Source organism: Bombyx mandarina, chromosome 15 (genome assembly GCF_030267445.1).
Source record: "Bombyx mandarina strain Sakado chromosome 15, ASM3026744v2".
Taxonomy (NCBI): domain Eukaryota; kingdom Metazoa; phylum Arthropoda; class Insecta; order Lepidoptera; family Bombycidae; genus Bombyx; species Bombyx mandarina.
In genome coordinates, this window is record NC_143221.1 from 8,446,554 (window position 1) to 8,470,947 (window position 24,394).

General features: G+C 36.9%; 1 protein-coding gene across 14 annotated transcripts in view; it reads right to left on the reverse strand.

Annotated features, from left to right (window-relative positions):
- Mmp1 (matrix metalloproteinase 1) overlaps positions 1 to 24,394 on the reverse strand; it is a 32,363-nt gene that overhangs the window by 2,296 nt on the left and 5,673 nt on the right. For 5 of the 14 annotated variants that reach the window (XR_016324238.1, XR_016324237.1, XR_016324236.1 and 2 more), the window contains exons 2-12: positions 16,341 to 16,470; positions 13,577 to 13,681; positions 13,084 to 13,252; positions 11,067 to 11,142; positions 9,408 to 9,464; positions 6,093 to 6,170; positions 5,261 to 5,392; positions 4,167 to 4,341; positions 3,622 to 3,825; positions 2,978 to 3,234; positions 1,908 to 2,061 (exon numbers count right to left, since the gene is read on the reverse strand). Coding sequence is in view for 5 of the 14 variants with exons in the window: in XM_089733258.1 (XP_089589384.1) it covers positions 1,908 to 2,061; positions 2,978 to 3,234; positions 3,622 to 3,825; positions 4,167 to 4,341; positions 5,261 to 5,392; positions 6,093 to 6,170; positions 9,408 to 9,464; positions 11,067 to 11,142; positions 13,084 to 13,252; positions 13,577 to 13,681; positions 16,341 to 16,470 (1,537 nt within the window). In the remaining 9 variants the exon portion in view is untranslated. The remainder of the gene's footprint in view (positions 1 to 1,907; positions 2,062 to 2,977; positions 3,235 to 3,621; positions 3,826 to 4,166; positions 4,342 to 5,260; positions 5,393 to 6,092; positions 6,171 to 9,407; positions 9,465 to 11,066; positions 11,143 to 13,083; positions 13,253 to 13,576; positions 13,682 to 16,340; positions 16,471 to 24,394) is intronic. The other 9 variants (XR_016324240.1, XR_016324239.1, XM_089733260.1 and 6 more) reach the window with 3 other exon arrangements.

The window sequence follows — 24,394 nt, forward strand, 5'->3', positions numbered from 1 at the left end:
ACAACGTCAGTGACAAATTGTTAACATTGATGTGGTGCATTCAAACGATCAGTGATTAGCCTTGTAACATGTACCTTGTTGTTAAACAAAAAATACTTTAATCGATATCTCAATCAATCACTATTAATAAACATCGTTCTAAATGTGATAACAACATTAAGTGAAAATTTTGCTGCCAACTTGTGCACTGTGCAAAAATTGCTTTGCATTTAAACGTGAAATATTTTATTTGGGAAATTTTAAAATATCGTGTGTGGTGTTCTATTACAGGTAATAAAAAGTTTGCACGCTATTTTATGGTGCAAATACTTTTTATTACAGCAGGTAGGTACAAGGCGCCCAGAAGCCGTAGTCTCGTGGTCACAGGGACCCACCGTCCGCCACTGCCCTTCCAACAAGCTCACACCGACGAACAAAGTTAGTTTTTCTGGAGAATTAGTTTTAACTAAGCCTGAATTTTAGTATAAAGTTAGTTACGCAGTTTTTTATAGATAAAGTCGCTGTGGTAGTACATCTTATAGTTAGTGCTGTAATTTTTGTTAGTTTATTAAAATCTGAAGCATTTCTGGCACTTTTACATATTAGATAAAATCAAGATGTCGATGTGAGAACACAATTATTAAACACATAAAAAAATAAAAAAGTACACATTATTAATTTACGAGATATTGAATTGAAAATTAATAGGAATTCTATTTCTACGGGAGGTTTTGAAGGTGAAGACTATTTACTAACAGAGGACATCCACATAAAGACACATAGCAGACATTGATAACAGTGGAGTCGTGGCGGCTGGTACCCTTAGACATGTTTTTCTGTTTGTGTTTATGTTTTATAGAGATTACCGGTATTCAGTGACGGATTTAGGCTTGATACCGCCCTAGGCCCTCTTTATCGCGCCGCCCATAAAGTTTTAGTAGAATAAATGTTATTATATTGCCAATTAATTATAATATATTTTTTTTAATTTAAAATACCTTTATAATTTAATTATAAAAATTAATCTGAACTCATTTTCAAAGGAGACTGTCTTTACTTTTTTTTTGTCTCGGAAATTTTGGCATTTTAAAAATTATGCCGCCCCTCAATTCATTCAAACCCAGAGCCCAGGACTCACGGACCTAGGCGTAAATCCATTACTGCCAGTATTGCACTTAAATCGAACATCGAATGAGACGGGTATAACACAATGTAATTTTATACCAACAATATTGGTATTGCTTTAGGTTGCTGTCTATGGGTTATTTCTGTGATCCAAATAATAATGTTTTATTGATTTCATATTTTTTGATTCTGATACTATTCTATATAATAGGTTTGCGTAATTTCTGGAAGTAACGCGTATTGAGATCCCATATTTGAGGGTACCACTATCTGGCCTATTTTTGGTATACCTAATATGTTGGGTAGGTTGCCTTCGAAGGCAGTTGCAATCCAAAAGATTGTCGCTTCACAAAAACAATTGAGACTTCTCACGATGTTTTTTGTATTCTAATATCTATGAGCTTCGATATATATTTAAAATTAGGTGGATCGAAAACCCGTCTGCTTGTCTATAGAACTAATTAAGTAAATCATCATTTTAATATGACCCACACGGCATTAATAATTTAAATAAATTTTCCGGAACACAAATAAGTTAGATGTCACATGTACACACGTAGGACAACGTTGGCCAACCCCAAATCGAATAGATACTTATGAGGATGAACAAGATTGTATTAAATTATTCCTATGTTTGTTTAACTTCCACTGGAAACATCGACTGGGGCCTATTTATATTTCGGGTCTGGTGATGTTTGTTTTATTTATTAAATTTATTTTTTGTGTGTGTTCATCCTAAGAGTATAAGTGTTTTAGTGAAGTATATGTGTATGTGTGTGCTGGTTCCTGGGCGCCCGTCCTACCTGCGTCGAAGGTAATGTCCCCGACGTCGTCATCGGCAGGAACAGTGTCGTCTGATAGTCGAGCGTTACCTCCGACGGTGCCGCGCGGCGCGCTGCTGCAGCCCAACCACCAGAACGCGGTTGAACGCGGGAACTGAGGGTTGTCTGTGTCCACCTAAACGTGCAAAGCATTTTCACAATTAATCTATTAAGCTCTATATATAAAAATGAATTGCTGTTCGTTAGTCTCGCTAAAACTCGAGAACGGCTGGATCGATTTGGCTAATTTTGGCCTTGAATTATTCTTGGAAGTCCAGGGAAGGTTTTAAAGTAGAGAAAATATAAAAAAGCTCGGAATTAAATAAAAACAAAACAATTTTGTTTTTCCTTTCATGTGTCCCCTTGATGTGTCTTTTATTTATCGATTGAGGCACTACGAAGTCTGCCGGGTCAGCTAGTACTGGATAAAACCCGTTCTGCGTGCTTAGTGCGAGTTTTTTAACTTCTCGATCGCGTAAAAGTTAACTCAGATTTGTATGGAGTTGGAAGCTTCCATTTGTTTGCCGATAGGGCACAGCTGTTCCAATTCTATACAAATTTGAGTTAACTTTTACGCGATCGAGAAGTTAAAAAACTCGCACTAAGCACACTGTAGTGTTTAGTAATGCAGACTTGTTTCTTAAAGTTCAGTACATACAGAATATACAACAGATATATTATTATACATTATACAACAAATTAGCAATTAAATAAAGGAACACAATACGCAATGAAATTTTAAACTGCAATGGACGATGATGTCGCTCAAAGCGATTTCTTCCAGACAGCCGTTTCATAGACAAGAATAAAGAAAACGAAAGTATATGCGATCTATTTGGTAATAATTAATGTGCATATATTTGGGAAGGGAGAAATCCTGGAATTTTTATAGATTTTTTTCGGTACTGAAACTGTGTTCCGTATTGACGGTAACTAGCTTCAACCAGCAACATTGTTTTCCTGCAGAAATAGGCAAGATCCTTGAAGAAATGAACTGCAAAACAGCATTTACGCTTATAAACGGAATTAGGTAGAAACGTATCAAAACTAACGCTGAACAATCTGTCGTTGAATCTCCAATATGATCCCCCCTTGAAGAAGTAGGTGTATCCGTTAGTGTACTGCAAGGCGGCGTCGATGTTATCAGGTATTCCATCCCAGTTAGACAAAGGCTTCGGGTAGGTAGCTTTCACGGGGGGCCGTTGTGCAGGGTCAAATCGCCAGAATTTCGAGCCCTTGTAGAAATAGATCTTGCCATTGCCGGACCAAACCAAAGCCGCATCTAGGTTATCTGGGATACCGGTGAAGCCTGTAGCAAAACAGTAAATAAATTTACTTGATTTTAGATAATTAAGCTACTTTACATTGTGCAGTTTTGTGTTGTTTTGTTACGTACTTATTGTACGTACGTACGGACGTATAAATTGTGAATTTACAATATGCACGTAATTTCTAAACGTTCTCAGAATAAATTGTTAGGTTATTTTTGAAGTAGTCGTGGCCTAAAGGATAAGACGCCCGGTGCATTCGTATGTAGCGATGCATCACTGTTCGAATCCCGCCGGCAGGTACCAATTTTTTGTTTTTGTTACCAATTAAACTAATTCTAGATAATGTATATTTTCATTAAACGATCGTGGTCAACGAAAATAAAAGTAAGAAAAAATTAAAGCAGTATTATTTATTTTGAACAAACCTTCACTAATATCCTTGGGGTAATCCCCGTCCATCTTCTGCCCATTGTACCTCCAGTACTTCGAGCCCTTAAAGAAGTAAGTCTTGCCGTTCTTGTAGGTAAATGCTGCATCAATGTTTCCGGGGAGACCAGGCCAGGCTCGGGAAATAAGACGCGGGTACCCAGCCGCTACGCCATCTTCAGTTAGCCTCCAGTAATGATCGCCTGTAAATAATTGGCAAATCAAAATATTTCAATTTTGGTTGGTGTGACAATGACAAAAAGCATAAAATATATAAATAACTAGCTGTACCCCTCCGCTTCGCTGGGCATTTAAAATTAACATTATTATTTCTCACCCGCACAAAGATTCTCATCATTAACGCCCCCCCAACTGATGTAGAGAGTCCAACACTCATATAAATATTAGCCTATTAATTAAGTACATGTATCTTTTACATGGATGCCAAGTTTCAAGTCAATCGGATGCATGGTTCAGTAGTTATAACGGAACATCCGTAAAAAACACTGTAGATTTATATATTAGTATAGATAATCAATAGTACCTTTGAATACAAAAGTTGAACCGTCGGCAGAATTAAAGATAGTATCAATACGAGGATCAGCGCAGAGAGCCGGATCCTCAGCTGACGGCTGCTGCGTGGTCGCTCGAGGAACGGAAGGTATCAGTCCGCCGCCACCGCCACCAATGTCTGTCTGGGTCTTGTGGCCATAAAGCGACTGTAAATTATATTTTAACACGCTGTCATTAACTTGAACTGGATCTACTTATGAAATGTTTTACCGCAATATTTGCCAAACTCAAGACGTCCAACTAATTTGGAAATTCCATGATTTTTGGTCTAGTATCTTAGGTTAGGGCAAAGATATCTTAGATAAGGCCTAAATATTTGTGTTTGACATGGAGATAGCCACGAAACTTTTTAAAAACAATCAAAACATAATGTTTCAAACATTCAACGTAGACTTCAGAAATTAAACGTAAAAAAGAAGGGCCCACAATTCGATGATTGTTTTTCCTCGTAGAAATTGAGGTATTCAACTACGGAACGATCATGTTTTGTAAGAATTTTGTAATCGTAACCATTTTAAATCAGAATTTATGAAACGGATTGAGAAATAGACACTCGTAAACTAGGTCAAGGACAAAATTAAATAAAAGTGTCACACGGCTTCGGCGAAAAATATAGAGAATTATGAAAATTTGGTATCTATTCTATTAAATAGTGATTTTTTCATTACGGTAGACGAAAAAAAAAACCTAGATTTTGACAACAATACTATTTATTGCAAAGGTTGAATAGAAAACACGTTAACAAACTGACCTCGAGAGCAAGTCTGGAATTTAGCAATCTGAAATTTATTTTCTAGTGCTGTTAACAGATTTTGAAGATTATAAAAAAAAACGATTCTTTTCGCTTTTTCCGAACTGTTTGTTTTGCTAGTAATAGTAGAAGTAGTAGTAGTAGTAGTAGAAGTAGTAGTAGTAGTAGTAGTAGAATTTCTGCTCACGTTGGGTATTATGCCACAAATACGCAGATCGGACGACAGTGCTTCATGGCGCGTATCTTACATTGCCACAAACTTAACTGACCAACACTGATGATGTGTTTTTTTACATTCAAAATTATATCTATACCTGAATTCCTTGGACGTCGTCCTGATCGAGTTGGAAAGCAGGATCGTAACCGCGATAAAACGGCGCCATCAATGCGGATCTTACATCGCTGTGTGAGAGACCCAGCGAGTGACCAAACTCATGCGCTGCTACCTGGAAGTTACGTTTAATTGTCACCGAACCCTTCGTTGGTCTCTTGATTAGTTCCTGACTATTGAGTTACTAGGTCAAGGGTCAGAAGTAGTTTTTTTTGTTTGTTAAAGATATGTAGTAGTCGGGATTTGGATGTAATTGTTTTCGTTTTGTAAGTGTTCCCGGTAGCAATGGAGGAGGAGAAAAGATTTGGGCTTTGAATACGTATCATTTACTATTTAATATTTAAAAATTGTATTTAATATCCAGTCGCAAGAATTACAGCAAATTTTTTTTATTGCCTTTGTTGGCAAACGAGCGTTCGGCACACCTGATGGTAAGTGGTTACCGTCGCCCATGGACTTCAGCAATGCCAGGAGCAGAGCCAAGCCGCTGCCTACATTACTAATGTGATTTTTTTATTGCTTAGATGGGTGGACGAGCTCACCGCCCACCTGGTGTCAAGCGGTTACTGGAGCCCATACACATCTACAACGTAAATGCGCCACTCACCTTGAGATATAAGTTCTAAGGTCTCAAGTATGGTTACAACGGATGCCCCACTCTTCAAACCGAAACGCATTACTGCTTCACGGCAGAAATAGGTGGTGGTGGTGCAGACTCACAAGAGGTAATTTATAAGTCAACAAAAAGCTTAGGAATTACGTCCAAAACGATATCAGAGAAGCAGCATTTTAATGAGTATCACATTATTGCTTACCTGGAAAAGATTAGTTCCTCTACGGGAATTGATGGACCACATCTCAGCGTCATCAAAATGGGCATCACCTCCATACACCTATGACAAATTAAAAATAATTTAATTCACGGTGCAAATTTTTTTTTTTTTTTTGCCCTTGTAGGCAGACCAGCATACGGCCCACCTGATGGTGAGTGGTTACCGTCGCCCATGGACTTCAGCAATGCCAGGGGCAGAGCCAAGCCGCTGCCTACCAAACCAAATAAAATATTTGTCGCCTTACATATTTTAGGAAAACAAACACCGCGTTTTACTATTTATTATATTGCATATACACGTTTGTATTACCGTTAAATAGAATACTTGATTATCGCTTACAACTTTTTCTATTAAAAGCGTAATGCTCTGCATCCGTTTTGTATTGTGCTTCGTTGCTAGCCGCCGGTAGTGATAGACGTGTCCCTGTTATATTTTTGAGAGCGTAAGCAGCTAGCTAGACCCCTTGTGTTATAGTAATAGTGGGTGTATTCGGTGTCTTGGTCACTGGACATATTTAAATCGGATCCTCCAAACAGCAAGACCTCTCGCTTATGGACCTTAACGCAGCGCATCGGTGTCTTCTTTTAAACATATCGTCATCATTGGTGACGCCAACATTGACATCAAGGCCCATAATAAAGATCCTCATTCGCACGAGTACTTGAACATGACTGCATCTCATGGGCTCTACCTGGTCATTTGTTTCCCACGAGAGGAGACAATTGTCTGGACCACATACTCATAAAGTCGAACCTCGAGTCTACGACTCTTGTCACAGACTCCACTATAACTGATCATTATTCTATTATTTTTAACTTAAACTTCCAACCTATGAGACGGCTCATTAACAAAGTTGGTACTAAAATAGATTATCCTACGCTAATTGCTGAATTAAAAGTGTACGATTTTTCAGAAATCTACACCTCTCACGATGTTAAGCTGGCTACTGATCTAGTTTTAAACAAACTTATCCCGCTGCTTCAAACTCACACAATATATTTTGTAATCCCATGTAGATTAAGAACTATAAAATCCTGGGTAACCACAGGCTTAGTAAGATGCATGCGAAATCGTGATAACATGCAGAAAAGCGTAAAAGCAAATATCAATAACCTCGTTCTTGTCCAGACTTACAAAAGGTACCGTAATTTCTGCAATGATCTACTTAAAAGGCTGAAGAGAGTGTTTGAGAGATCTGAATTTTTTAATAAAGTAAAAAATAACCCAAAAAAGACCTGGAAGGTAATTAAGAATATCACTCAAACTGAAAAAGAAACTATTCCGCCTCTAGAGCTTCTTAATAAGTTTAGTGATAGCCAAGTCTCCATTAACGCAGCTAACTCCTACTTTTAAAAAATTGGGAAAGAGCTTGCAGGTAAAATAATTCATACTTCGGTTACTGAAACCACTCTTCCCAAGTTTACATATCCTCAAGTGAATTCAATGGTTCTGCCGGGAGTTTCCGAACAGGAAGTCGTTGACGTAATACGTGGCCTTCGTGGTGACTGTTCATCTGGTTGGGATGGTATACCCCCTAACTTATTCAAGCTCGCCTGTCCTGCGTTAGCCCCAATAATTACCTACGTTTGTAACCTCGCTATTGAATTCGGAAAATTTCCCAATTCACTCAAAAAGGCAATTGTCCATCCAATATACAAGGGGGATAGAGACAGTGTTAACAATTATAGACCCATTTCAGTGTTGCCAACTTTATCGAAGGTTCTAGAAAATATTCTGAATAAAGCATTGATTGGCTTTTTAGATTCCAATAAAATAATTTCAAATTACCAGTTTGGATTTAGAAAGAATATTTCCACTGAAGATGCTGTAAGTTCGCTAGTTAAACACACTGTTGCGGAAATTGAACGCAAACAAAAGTGTCTTGGTATCTTTCTAGATCTGTCTTGACACTGTCTGTGTCCCTCTTCTGATCAATAAATTGGAAGCTCTAGGAGTTAGAGGTAACGTTCTGTCTCTTTTCAGCGACTATTTGTCAAATCGTACACAATGTACCAAGATCGGTCCTCATATAAGCAAGCAGGAGCAAATTGAGTACGGGGTTCCGCAGAGCAGTATTCTTGGGCCCACTTTGTTCCTGCTCTATGTAAACGATCTCTGTAGTCAATCTTACCCCTTTTTTTCGCTGGGGAATCCATTTACGGATACCCGGTCCGAGGGGGTAACGAACCGGGTTATGTCGGACTCCGGTGCCTCCTGAGAGGAAGAGGGGGACGAGGAGGGCCAAGGCCCTCCGCCTCCCCGAATACCTCGCAGGAGACTACGCCTTGAAAAAGGCGCGCGAAGCTCTTGCCCCGCAGAACGACTACCGACTAAACCCCATCGAGCTCCACCACACCGGCTACACCAGACCTACGGTACCGCAGTGCGCGCCGAAAGTCCGCCTTCGCCGGTACCCGTCCTGATGATAAGACGATGATAAGATGATGAGGGATTTCATCTCCGGGAAAATCCCGAAGGACGTCATTTCGGGCGTGGGTGGCGCACAGGAGCCACCTTGCACCGCCCCACCACCGGACCGACAGTCGAGTACCGGGCGCCCCCGCACCCGCCACCTGATAGTCCCTACGGGGGCTCAGCGGAGGTCTCTCCCCAGCACCGCGACGAGATCTCGCCGCGAGGGCTCCCAATGCGGACACATTTCGAGCGCGTGCTGCGCGTCATCATCCGGGTGCCCGCACTGGTGACAGCCCAGATGTGGATCTCTCCTGCAGACCTTCCACAGGTACCTCCCGAAACAGCCATGTCCCGAGAGGACCTGCGCAAGGTGAAAGGAGAGTACGCCGTGACGCCGATCCGACCATGCCTCCAGTACGGGCACCAGGGCCTCGAGGGTGCGCCAGCAGGTGGCCGAAGTTTGGCCAAGTCAATCTTACCCCTACTGTCGTCTCTTTGCATATGCTGATGATACAGCACTTATAGTTTCAGGCAACACGTGGGTAGAGGCAATTGAGAATGCTGAGTTTGCAATGAAGCAGACGATGACATGGCTGAGCCGCAAGCTTTTAACTTTAAGCAATTCTTAACATTTGCAAGCAGAAAATCCGTCCAACCCCCGTGTGATTCCATTACTCTCAAGGCCCATGTATATAATGGACGATATTCCGCATGTAATTGCTCGGAGATTGCTAGGACTGATAATATCAGATACTTGGGAGTATTGGTGGACAGCTGTTTCAATTGGTATGGTCAACTGGAACTTGTGACCACGCGCATTCGAAGCTTAATTTTTATTTTTAAAAAGCTAAGAGGCTCGGCACGTAAGCAAATATTGCTTACCGTATACACATCACTTTGTAAGTCCCTTTTAACATATTGCATCGCTATTTGATGTGCCTGTAAGACAAAGTTTATTATTATCGAACGAGCGCAAAGGGCAGTGCTCAAGGTGATGCTGAGGAAGCCTTTTGGGTACTGTACTAGACAACTGTATCGTGACGGAGGAGTGCTGACGGTTAGACAACAGTTTATCCACAGGTCGGTTCTGCAACAGCACTCCTGCCTCCCATCAATCCCTAAAGAAACTTCCCCTCCTACGAGGAGACGAAAACCGGCCTTTGATACTATTGCTTGTAGGACGGAATTTGCCAGACGACAGATTTATTCGTCAGGTAGCAGAATTTATAATAAGGTAAATATATCTCAGCATATAGATGGCCTAAATAGGTACGACTTAAAAATAATCTGAAGTCTTGGCTCCTAAACTTAAACTATTTTGAAACAGAACAAGTCGTGTTGTAAAAATGTATAATGATGTATATATAGTATGATATACTGTTCATTTATGTTTGTAGCTTATGTTTTTGGTAGGTTAGATGTGATGATGATGCTATGTGCGATATATGATATATGTCTTATATAACTTAATATTTTATTATACTTTGTTGCATGACACACACACACAAACACACACACACACTCACACGTACGTACTATATTCTTACAGATCGTTCTTCCTGGTTAACTTACTTTACCTGGTGACCTAGCACTGAACCACTGACTTTTGTAACACAGGTTTTCCTAGCATAAAAGTCAGGGAATATTGTTATTGTATACCTCATAAGAAAGCCATGTATATTATTATACTAGTGTTAAGATTTCTTGTACGTGTTTGTATTTTAAGAGGCTTGAATAAATATTATTATTATTTATTATTATTATTATTATTGTTATAGACAGCCATGTATAATTTAAACGTGAAATTTTTGTAGAAAATTATGTTGTTATAGTCTATTTTCAAAAGGACGTAACTGTTCGAATTATATTTCGTCATAATTTTTCATCTAGAGGCATGAGTATTCTCTTCTGTGTTTGTTCGGTAGTGGCGAGAGAAATAATTAAAACTATTTTTAAAGTTTAATATTACTTTTTCTCCTACCTAAGCTGATAGTGGTTATGACAGCGTAACCCTAACGTGTAGGTGAGCTCTCGGGGCTCAAACCAAGAGGCGTTGCTAAAACTGGCTCTAGCATGAGCAGTGCTTCGCAGAATCTACCACCGGATCGGAAACGCGACCCACTGAGAAGATCCGGCGAGAAACTCAGTGGGCTGTGTCAATGGGTTAGTTTACTCACCGAACCCTTCTTCGCAAGCGACGGGTTCGACGAGAACGGTGATCGGTCCTTGAGGTACCTAAAAGCACCGTTAGTGGATCGGGAGAATCCGAAATGACGTGTGTAATCTTGCGTTATTTTAATAACATTATATTATTTCCGACCTTTCGTATACTTCACAGTTTTCGTGCGTCACCAGCGACTAACTCAACATCTAAATATTATACCGTTTTAATATCATGGACAACTTATTGTTTTGCATAATGACCGCCTTTTATGTTGAAAGACATGATGATGCAGCGGCAGAAATAAACGTTTTTTTTTTTTTTTGTAAATTACACAATACTTGTTTATTTGTACGTATTCTAGTTTATTTTGTACTTACCGGGAAATAAGCGTGGGCGAGGGTGCCTCCTGGACCATCAAAAGGATCTCCGTCACCGTGCTCGCCTTTCTCAAACCTGCAATAAACAATTTCGTATTAAAATTCATTTTTATTACTATCAAATGTCTTTTATTTGTTAGCCTAAAGTTAAATTTTGAAACCCGAACAGAATTTGGGAGTTTTATTACTATCAGATGTTTTTTATTTGTTAGGCTAAAGTTAAATTTTGAAACCCGAACAGAATTTGGGAGTTTTATTACTATCAAATGTTTTTTATTTGTTAGCCTAAAGTTAAATTTTGAAACCCGAAAAGCTTGTGTTTAAAGTAGTGTTTCTTTATATATGTGCTCCTACTGAGTATCCTAAGCCCGAAGTGAGGTTTTATAAAAATAGTATAGATTATTTTTTTATTTTATTCATTTAATATTATCCAATGACGTTGCAGATAAAGGAGCAATTTTAAAATTCGAATATGAAAATTTACATACAAATAACATTTAAAAAAATCTGTAGGTACGAACGGCCATTGTGACAACAATCAAATCATTATGGAGCACTCAATGACAACAATTCTCGTTTAGTTACGCAACAGATATAACCGACGGATTGTTACGAAAAACGCATCATTACTGATACACAAACATTCCCGTACAATGCGTACTTATTGCAATTTTATATTTCATTATGCCTGTACAAATATATGAAATAATCACTTATCGTAATGTATAATGTAACTGGGAGAAACGGCCCGTTGCGCACGTACGCATAGATTTTTCAAAAGAAATTTTATTAAAGTAACAACAATACAAACGAAATCACTAATAATAATTGAATGAATGTAATAAAATGACTTTTCGTCAAATCGAAGAAATGTAATGAATATAGATTGCGTAAGCTCAGTTTTATAAGTGATACCCATTGTCCGTTTTGTGGTACAATCAGAATTTCTCAATATATCTTAACTAATGCTGACATTAAAAATAGTTTTTTTTTTAATTTGAATAACAGTTTTCTCAATATTTTTGTTGCATTTGGAAAGACTTATTTTACTGTTATAAAGCAGGTACCTAAATAAGTCATGCGTTCAACTTTGAAAGATAGAATGGTTATTTTTAATGATTACCGTCGTAGTCAATCGAGCTGATGGCTCATCTGATATTGAGTAGTCGCCGTCGCTCGTGACATTAACACTGCCAAGAACTCACTCTGTTACTGATGTAATTCCAGTACAACTGATACTTCGATCTAATGTGCAACATGCGATATTTTCATGTTTTTTTATTCCTTAGATGGTTGGACGAGCTCACAGTCCACCTGGTGTTAAGTGGTTACTAGAACCCATAGACATCCACACCATAAATGCGCCACCCATATTGAAATATAAGTTTTAAGGTCTCAAGTATAGTTACAACGGCTGCCCCATCCTTCAAACCGAAACGCATTACTTCTTCACGGCAAAAATAAGCAATGTGGTGGTACCTACCCGTGCGGACTCACAAGAGGTCTTACCACCAATAAAAAGGCCAGTGTATAGGCCTTTGTTTTTAATTAGGAGCGGTGGTAATTCTGCGCCTTAAACTAAAAGGTAAACAGTAAATACCTAACTTATAATTATAAAAAGGAGATGAGCTTATGATCCACGCATTTCTCTCACACTCTCGCTTAAAAATGTTTCGGAAGTCTCCTATTCCTTTTTTGGTGCATTTGACGATAGACGGCCGGTATGCTAGTGAGTGGTCATTGTAGCTCATGGACATTGACAATACCAGCGACAGTGCCAAATCGTTGCCTACCGATGAAGATTCTCCATAAAATTTGTTTGAATAAGGACGTTCACAGAAATCAATAATCACCCTGGAAAGGTTTATTTTCCAGAACTGGATGGAAAGTGATAAAAATAATGTCTGGAAATACAGTGTTGATATGCGGAACATTCCCGGAAGGTAATAATACACTCTGTACACGTGCTGCAAGGATTGTCTGAAATAACAATCCTTGATTAGGCATCCGAAATTACCTAATTTCTATGTGGACTTGACCGGATCTCTTTTGTGTGAAAGTAAGATCCGTGTAGTCAGACCAGACGGAGAAGGCTTTGGCAAGCTCAGCATCGACTTCGGCGCGATTCAGTCTTGATGGGTACTTGGATATCTTGTACGTCAGATTTTTGACACGCCATCTTGACCCTAAAACATCGATAGAAATCATTTTTAATACCTAAAATTTACCCTTCGTTTAAAGTACCTACATACACGTTGTATAATCACAAAAATGAAATTTCCTCTCTGGTTAACGTAAATATTAGACACAAGTCGTTACAAAACAACGTTTTCCGTTTTTAGTGCTACGTCTATGTCTGGAACACGATTTAAGTTTAACAGCATATTCAATACGGAAATAAACATTGTAACAAAACTACATCTAATAAAGTGATAGGCCTGTCCTCTATGATGTAGGTCAGAAACGGTAAATGAATATAATGATGCGTGATACATGTTTAAATAACTCACCTTGCAATGCGTATCTTTTGGCACGACTCTCTCCGAAGCCTACTTTATCTCTAACTCCACACCTTGGCAATGACATCATTTCGTTCGTTTGGTCATCCAGTTCACCTGCAAACAAATTATCTTATCAAAATGTTAACTTGTGCAAACTTGGGTGTATTTAAAGTCCAAGGTGTTATTTATTGACTTAATGGATATACAAGTGGATCATCCACTTAATATTAAGCGATTACCAAAGAAAAGTGAGATCAAACTGTCTATAGCGGCTGCCCTATCTTTACAGCTAGAGCACAGGGCTACTTAGCGCCATAAATGGGCAGCGCAATAGAACCTAGCGCACGGTTTCTTAATATGCCCTATCATCAGAGACAAAGCAAATTTTGATTTTGAAAATAAAATGATGATGCTACTACCACGGAGGCTTGTATAAGAATTAATAGTATTATGAGTAGTTAAGATATATGTAGTTACGTAATTATATTTTTTCTAAAGTTACTTTTTTTCAATCGTTCAAAAACATAAGTAGCCTTGTGAATCAAGAGACAAAACGTATTTTAATGATGACTAGGAAGTAATTACTCAATCACATCGACCAAAACCGCACGCGGAAAACTTCGGACAAACAGGAACAACGGTTGTCAATTGTCAACGAATCGGTCAGCTGACGAGAACAAAATCAGAATTTTATATGACAAATTCAAAACACGCATATCGCGATACTTGTGACAGAGAATATTAAAACGTTTTAATTTCAGGGGCTTCTCGTACGGGTCCATGTGTTTTTGTCGTTAATTTTCCGAAACTTGACAATCGCTTTACGATCTTCGTATTTGAAGGCACCGAGTTCCAACGTGACGGACATGTTATTAAAATTAATGGCATCATTAAGGCCACGTCGAGTCATAAACATGGTGTTTGTAACAAAATGCTAACCCAACTCGTGCACTGACCGATATGAATTATTTATTTGCGCACATATCGACGGTGCGCTATTTGCTTACATAATAACTCGCCTTCAGTCATCGTGAAGACCAATAAACTACTTCTCGTGTCAAAGCACGTACATACATACACGTATGCGAAGACGATACTAGTTCTGCCCACATAACCCTATGCTGTACGTTAAGATGGCTGGTTCGGACTTTTAAATGGTAGTTGGGAGGCTCATAATAACTACGATGAAAACATCAAGGTTTCTAAATTGTGAAGCGTGGAGAGCTGGCGAGCCTTCAGAGGATCGAGTCCATGGCTAGAACAAAACTACAACTAGAAACTTAAATTATGGTGTGAGCGATGTTGTTTATAACTCCATTAATGGATCGAAATAAATCGAATTACAAAATCTATATCTATATCTATACTAATATTATAAAGAGGAAAGATTTGTTTGTTTGTTTGTTTCGAATAGGCTCCGAAACTACTGGACCGATTTGAAAAATTCTTTTTTCATTAGAAGCCGACATTGTCCCTGATGAACATAGGCTACTTTTTTTAATTTTTTTTTAAATTTTTTTTTTGTTTCATTTGTGTTTTAATGTTTCCGAAGCGAAGCGAGTGCGGGTCGCTAGTGTTTTAATAAAGTAATTGATTTATTGCTCACTATTACTTACTTAATTTTAAAAGAATACTCTATTGTAAATAAAGAATCGGTTAGTTAATAAAAAAAATGCGTAAATTATGCTATTCAATAAATGTATATCACCTATTTTGAAGCTGATTTAACTACATATAAGAACTTTTAGGAAAAAAAATTAATAGTCGTATTTTAGGCCCGCGTGTAGGTATATATGTTCGCACTCTGCCTATTTCTGGCATGAAGCAGTAATTCAATCCTATCTGTAGGGTGGGGATTGGAGTTAAATATTACAATTGAGACTTCGCAATCAGTCTCGAGGCGGGCAAAGGCATCTACATTGTGATGTCCATGGGCTCCTGAAGCCGCTTACACCAGGTCTGTTCAATGAAATTTAAAAAAGTTGCGAAAGAAATAGGCACGTACAGTGCTACTAATCTGTTCAGGTGAAGAGAGTGGAATGCAACAGGTTTACGCAATTTTTATATTGGAAACTTTGCTACAATTAAATTACGCTGCTAACTCAATACAAAAGCATTAAATGTTCAATACAAGATTTTAAGAAAAAAGAAAGCCGTCTTCAACAGATCAAACGTAGTCGAAGTCAATTAAATATGCTCTAAAAAGTAAAGTTAAACTAAACTAAAATCTACTAGTCAGATCTTGATCAAATTTAAATAGAACCATATGAGAAGCACCAGCTTTTAAATTAAATTCGTCAAAATCATAAAAATCGATTCACCTCGAAAAATATGTAACACTAAGGTAACACACAAAAAAAAACACTGAACTAATAGCTTCCTTTTTTTGAAGACGACTATTTGCAGACTTCCTTCTCGATATGTTTTCAAAAAATAGTTTTATAAGAATCTGGGTTACTAATAAGTTAAACTCATAATTCTTATCAGTGCTGCAAATGACAAACTGATAACACAATTACTTTGACTCTTAATGTAGTCTTAATTTCAGAAGTTATTTATCAGTATTTCCCATATCGACTTAGATTAATTTAGATTAAGAAACCTCAAAATACCTTATTACGACTACAATACATCACGGTTTTATGTGTGAGTGATAAATGTATTTTAAAATCTAGTCAACATCAGGAAACAAATATTCGTCTACTGAAATGTATTTCTCAGAGACGTCTCTATTTTGTCTGTCATTTAAAATGAGACTTAGTAATTGTCTTACCCGTAGCATTAAGACCAGCGAAGCTCTGAAATTCGGCAATGGCTCGCCTCCACGAGCTCTCATCCATAATGTGCCCACTCGAAGGATTCCTTACTGACGGACTTAAATAACCGTACTGTGCTAAATACATCTGAAACAAAAATTAGAATTTTTAAGCACTAATTAATTGTTTATCCATAGAGTGTATAGTAAAATTTACTCCTAAAATATATTTACTATTTGCGTGTACCATAAATTACGAAAATAGATTTACGTTGAACGCATAGACATAATAATAAAGTCGTCGTGGCCTAAAGGATAAGACACCGGTGCATTCGTATGTAGCGATGCACCGATGTTCGAATCCCGCAGGCGGGTACCAATTATTTCTAATGAAATACGTACTCAACAAATGTTCACGATTGACTTCCACGGTGAAGGAATAACATCGTGTAATAAAAACCAAACCCGCAAAATTATAATTTGCGTAATCACTGGTGGTAGGACCTCTTGTGAGTCCGCACGGGTAGGTACCACCACCCCGCCTATTTCCGCCGTGAAGCAGTAATGCGTTTCGGTTCGAAGGGTGGGGTAGCCGTTGTAACTATACTGAGACCTTAGAACTTATATCTCGAGGTGGGTGGCGCATTTACGTTGTAGATGTCTATGGGCTCCAGTAACCACTTAACACCAGGTGGGCTGTGAGCTCGTCCATCCATCTAAGCAATAAAAAAAAAATAAAAAAAAATTAGGTACTTTTCTGGAGAATTTCCAGAACCATTGTGACAACTAAGATTAAATATAATTACAAAACAATTGACACACAAAGTAGTTTGAATTGAAACATACTAATTTCCTTGCATAGCTCTAATTTATCTTCTTTGTAGGTATCTTCTGACGTTGTATTATCTCGCATCATCGCAAGGTTACCTACCCATTGTTTATTGTCAACGCACTTGATAAGGATAGCACGAAACAGTGCATACATATAACATGTATAAACGTGTGAATATCTAGATTTTTATCATGAACGATGTTTCCAATATTTTTAATTCATCCATTAGGTATTACCACTTCAAATTCCGAATATTATCAACCCACTTATCATAAAATACCAGTTTGACTTAATTTGTTACAAGTCTTGTCTTTCTCGAAACTTAAAGTTATCAACCAAATTATTCGTCGTGTTATGTTTAATAAATGCTTAAAGAGAAAATGTGGTGTTGACCGGTAGGGATGGCAGACGAAGTCATGCGACCTTGAGCAGAGGCAGCGGCTGCATACGTGCCCTGCATCACAATATGTTTACATATATGCGTGGCTGGCACCGAATGGATACAGCTACCTTTGTTCCTCTCACCGGGGAATCCTAACAATGGCTAATCCTTACCCAGTCAATACCCCCTAAAGCCCATGTTTGCTATTGTCTGTGTATTGTAAATGTTAGGCGAATGCTAAACGTATTTTTAAAGATATCATTATTTGTTGAACAAATAATTTGTCATCAGCCCAAGTGATTGTCAGAGGACGTAAAGTTAATGAGGACGTAACACGACAACTGCATATAGGAGATCCGCAAATACTTGATGCAGTTAACATCTCTGAGTCGCATAAAGATTATTGCAGTTCTCGTAAATTTTTGTTCGTGTAAATCGTTGAAAGGGCTCAATGCATTTTATATCGATACAATAAAGATAATCGTGTAGTTACAGATTGAATTTAAATGAAGCCTGTCAATGAGTAATCGTGAGAGAATTGCTCAGATTTTGGTAACAGTCGTGGACCTATGTGGCGGCCAGTCGGGCGTTGACACTCCCTCACAGGCCATTGATCGCCTGCACGGAATCGAATACAATAAATTCATCTAATATTAACCGAAACTTTGTATTAAATTATGTAAAACTTTGAGTACGGAGCATATAATAACATTAAAAGAAGTAATTAGAAATCAAATCGCTGCATTCAAAATTGAAGACGAGCTACGTAAAAGTAGTAGTGGTTTTTTTTTTAAAGAATACAATTAAAATAAATGTAGGTAACCTGCCTTTAACAAGAACCGCGAAAGAGCGAATGTAATGACTGTTAAATAATAATTTAGTATATCCGTATCGGGGTCAGTGTATTCTAGAGAGTAACGGGCACTGTCTGAAGCCTGTTCATTTGATAAGTCTTGCTCTCGACGAAGCAAGCGCTCCACAGACCCACTTATGCCATGCAAATTTTACCGCCTCAAGGCGCGACCAACGGCAACCTATTATCACGTGTGCTCGCTAATCGACCATGCGAATTGAAAAAGTACTTTTGTCACATACAAATGTTTACGCTTCGCTGTAGTCACGGACAGTGATGGTACTGTTAATTTTCAACAAATGCTAAATAATCAACAAATGTTATTATACAATGAGTCAGCTTATTTACCCACTTATAAGAAGATCGACTGACTCACGGAAATGTCAATAAACTAAAGTGATGAAAATCGATGAAGGGATATGAAGGTGCAACTAGACTTTTGATTTTTTTTCTCCTTCATATAATTTAAACTCAAAGTATGAAATGTTAAAAGAGCCTTTTCCAATATATGTAATTTTAAATGTAAACAAATAATCAGGTACTTCCTGACGAACGCACCCATATATTTGTTTAGTGCGTAAGAAATGTTGAATCAGTTTTTATATGCTTCACTCCTTAATCATTAAAGTACATAAAACAATAATTTTAACATTGTAGTGAGACACAGTCTTTTAACATCTAGTCGTTGACCTAATTTGTCGCACAATTCAGGGTCATTGGTTATGATTCATTTCAATATTGATAAATCAACAAAAGGGCACTTTGAACATTTGAATTTCTTTGTAAACACAGTGCATATGTTCTAACTATGTCATCGAATTTGTTTACAAAACAAAAGCTTAATTTTCATTAAAATGCAGTAATGCGTGAATTAATATTCATGTAGTGACTTTTAAGGCGTAGTAGAATAGACATGTGTAACAAAAGATCGAGGGCTGTTTATCCTTAGTTAAACGATTACAATGTACGCCACGCCATGCGGGCATTTGTGATTGCGTTCATCGCTCATACTTATTGTTGTATAACGACTGACATTAGCTGTGATTTACGTACAAACGTGGAAATGACAATTTTTGCCCTGCGGCCACGACACGAACAACTCTATGTCATTTTTGTAGTAATATTTCCTAGGGTTTTCACAAGTCGTGGAAATAACGGAAAGACAGTTTGTTAATCTAATGTAACCATATAAATAGGAGATGTATGGAAATGGTAGTGCAAGGTAGAGGGGGAAGAGGTCGACCGAAGAAGACATGGATGGAGTGTGTGAATGACGATATGAGAGAGAGAGGAGTGAGTGTTGAGATGACGGCTGATACAAGAGAATGGAAAAGAAAAATTAGCTGTGCCGACCCCACCTAGTGGGATAAGATGGAGAAAAAGAAGATAAACTGCATGTAAGTATCTTTAAACTACGCGTCAAATAGAAAGAAAAGTCGTATCAATCCATCCTAAGCTATTTTATGAACTTAGATTAGAAGAAATACTGTCTATGGAAACATCTTCCGCAGTTTTTTAAATATAATGACGGTAGCACAAACTATATTACCTATATGAACCGTTGGCATTTGGCTGTTTTTTTTAAACAATTTCTGAAATTGTCGTATTTCCCGCAATTTTGGAAATCTAGTAACACAAACTATGTGAAAGTAATTTTTATTTAATTAAAACTGCTAATTTGATCTTTTTTTTTTAAATGCATACACGTTCTTAGGTATGCAAAAAATACTGTTTTCTTTCGGAAGATTTTTACATAAGCGCTTGTAAAACTAGTAAAAAAAACAGTTCAGCACTTTATTGAGTTTATTTACATACAACTTATCAATGGCTATGGTTATGGCATATCCGGCTATGGAATGAGCTCCCCTCCACGGTGTTTCCCGAGCGTTATGACATATCCTTGTTCAAACGAGGCTTGTGGAGAGTATTAAGCGGTAGGCAGCGGCTTGGCTCTGCCCTTGGCATTGCTGAAGTCCATGGGCGACGGTAATCACTCACAAGGTCCGCCTACAAGGGCAATAAAAAAAAAAAACCGATCTGCCTGCCACAAGAACATCATGATTCCCCAACTAATCAAGTATATTCCAGTATGCGCTTTCGTCATTCATATTTACAAAATATTGTTTCCTTTTGTACGAACAAAAGCTAAACTTGTTGCGGGTTTTAAATTTTATCAAGCCGTAACTCTTGCAACTATTTCCGCGAAAAACATCTGCAGCTCGATCTTTCTGATATATCATACTGAGAAATGATGCAACACGTGCAAGAACTTGTAAACACATACCAAAACTGATTCGGAACTGTACAATTGAAATCATTCTTTTCTCTTAGATTTAATTAGGCTATTAACAAAAATCTCTCTTTTTTTCAATGACGAGAATACGTGTCAGTTGTAGGGTGAGCCCATCATGCCTTTTTATGTCCTAAAATACATAATAATGTGTTCCAGTTTGAAGAATAGCCGTTATACAATACAATTTAACGGCCGTCTGGTGTAGTGGTAAGTGACATGGTCACTACACAAGGGGGTCGCGGATTCGAATCCCGCCAAGGGAAGATTTTTGTATGATAATTATAAATGTCTTTTCCAGGGTTATGGATGTATATTAAATATATGTATGTGTATAATAAAAATCTTACATTTATATCCGTTGTCTGGTACCTGTAACACAAGTTCTTTACGAACTTATCACGGCACGGGACCAGTTAACGTGGCGTGATTGTTAGTAAAATATTTATTTATTATTATTATTATTAATTGAGACTCTAACAGCATCATATCTCACGGTGGCTAGTGGCTTCACGTTATGATAACCACAGGCTTCGATAGTCATTTAACAAGAAGGGTTGCAAGCTCGGCATTTATGTTATAAAAAAGCGTGTACTAAATATACGTCTTGCGCCACAGATAATAATTCAAACTATTTTTTTATAAATCATAAAACATTACAAAGTAGGCATATATAAAATAGTGTTCAATATTTTTATTGATGTAAACAATAGATTATGATAATGATAGAAAATAATCACACGAATGATCATTTTCCTCGTAGATCGAACTTGCAAAAAAACCATCAATCAATTGGAAATGCAACGTCTTCTCGAGAACTCCAATGCTAACAGCCAATGCCCACGCGACGTCATGTTTTGATATCTATAGTATCTCTGTTAAAACTACATATTATGGCATCTTAACTAGATAACATACCGAATTGTTATATGTTCATGTTATGTGTTACGTGTTCATATGTTAACAGGGCTGAAAAGTTTTTTGTTTGTCTATACTTAATCTATACTCTATACTAATATTATAAAGAGGAAAGATTTGTTTGTTTGTTTGTTTCGAATAGGCTCCGAAACTACTGGACCGATTTGAAAAATTCTTTTTCCATTAGAAGCCGACATTGTCCCTGATGAACATAGGCTACTTTTTTTATTTTATTTTTTATATTATTTTTTTGGTTTCATGTGTGTTTTAATGATTCCGAAGCGAAGCGAGGGCGGGTCGCTAGTAATTAAATATACGTGTAACATAGCTGTTTCGTTAACATGAAAAACTGTCGTAGGTAAGTTCATTTTTATCGCATCATGAAGTCTAAGTCTAATCTAATTCTAAGTTGAATAAGTATTCATAATTCATTTTCTATTCTAATTTGAAAGATTGATTAATTTATTCGATGATATTGTATTTCTTTATTTAACAGACGCTAAACTCAATGTTTCAATATTGGTCCAAAGAAAGAAATTGATTTATAATTAAAATAATCTACATCAGGTTATTGTTTTGATTAATATTGGCGTAGTATTCCAATGTGCATTTATGAATAGATTCCTGCGCAAGTACATACCTGAGGGGTTAGTGTATGTTTTCACTGCGCCACATCCAACTCGTGGACTTGATTATTTTGTATACAACTGTTTTTTCCGTGTCGTAATTAGATCACATGTATTAGTTATTTATTGCCCTATTTGTGTTATTACTATAACGACACAAGGAGGTACTTACTGCGCACATGAAATTTTAATTTACACATTGATATTCATAAAACGTGACCAAACCATCAGGTATCAAATTGGATTAGGAATTGTTTGTAGATCAAACCTTAAGAGTCAAGTCACATCATCTATCTATCTATACAAATAATAATGAATGTTTCTTGGTATTTTTGTGCTAAAAACATTCTTAAACCGATTTTCTCATTGTAATGAAAATTGGTGGGGTCTTTGGTAGTCAGTACTCTTGTAAAGGTTTCTCGCATAGTACGGCCAACGATAGACGACACGCCTGATGTTTCAACAAAGATGTTTTTCAAATAATTAGACACTAAGTTAGGAACAGCAAAGTATAGCGGATTTTACTAGTGCTGTAATAAATTCGTAAATCTATTCGAAAAGTAGAAGAAATTCAAATTTATAATATGATTAATTTATTGTAATCGAAAATAAATAAAAGGATATTAACTATATCCGTTATAAACTTTTCCGTATTTCATATTTCCTAGATACATGCAATATTGAAGGAAAGATATTTGCTACTTTTGTTTTTTAATTTCAAGCTTATTGTTAACATTAAATTGAATATGCAATTTCGAAAAGGGCACATGTCGCATATTTTGTCAAATACGTTTTTTCATATACATGTAGTTTTGAGGCTTACCTACACCCATTTTATAATAATTCCAGTAATTTTCAATTGCTAATTAACACTAAAATATATCTCAAAAGTAAATATTTTAAATTTTACACTGCTTTAGAAAATAATCAGTTTTTTTCATTTCCTAAAAATTTTACATTTTCAGAGATGTGCCCTTTTCGAAATTGCATATTCAATTGTTTTCGACGACTCGAATACTTTAGATAAAAAATGCGAAATTAAACTATAAAAGTAATTTTAATTACGTCATCGATTCGCGAAAACTCTAGAAATAAATTATACATAAAAACTCGAAAATCTTATATAACCGCTTTTTCAAAAACTATTTCATTTCATGATGCCATTAAAGCAGTTGACTGGTATCTTAATATATTTTTTTTTTGCAATACAAACAATAATTCACTCGTTGTTTTTAATATATTGCTTCGATAGTTCTATAAATCTATAAATTACATCTTCAAGATGAATTGCCCGAGTAAAAATGAATGGTAATCGATGTCAATTACGTAATGTAACAACATGTTTGTTTCTTTGGGTCCGTTTAACTTGCAAACGATGCGTAGTTATAGGATTTCAAGAAGCTGATTCATATAACAGTTAAGTGATTAGTCGCCGCAGTGCCTAATGCAAAAAGCATAGCATCATACTCGCGAACGAATGTAATAGCCGCCAGCTTGCAAGTTGGTCACATGCGTCCGATATAATTACTCTTGCAATTAATTTCAATTACGGCTCGATTATCAAAAGGCTAAACAGAATGTATAGCGTGTGAGACACCACTTTTCCATAATAGAATGTATGTAACGTTTGTTTTTTTATTTTTTTATTTATTAAATCGTTACGATGAGCAAGCCCTTTGTCCACCACAATCACGTTTTTTTTCACGTGTTTTTTTTTGTCTCATTTTTCAATTTCAATAGGCCGAGTGCTGATTACATGTCAATTGCGCGTGATTCCACACGTGTGCATCGCATTTTGTGAACCAGGCACGACGTTTGATTACGGCGTGACGTTGACGTTTTATATGGAACATTTTTGACCATAATTAATAGGACAATATGAATTCTCTATTTAATACTCCTTTTATTGTTACTGCAACGCTTTGAATACTTTTTCAATTTAACGTGGTCACAGACGACAAGTTGTCTTTTTTCACTTTATAAATTCGTAAAAGTAGTTTTAATTATGTTTACGACTCGGGAAATCCAAAGAAAATACAATTTCTTTCTCGTAAAATTTATGGATACACTTGGTAATCAAATAGTCGTTCACTTTTAAAAATAACCTATAAAAATTAGGTTTAATGCTATGTAATTAAAGAAATGCAAAAAAAAAAAACTAGTCAAAATGA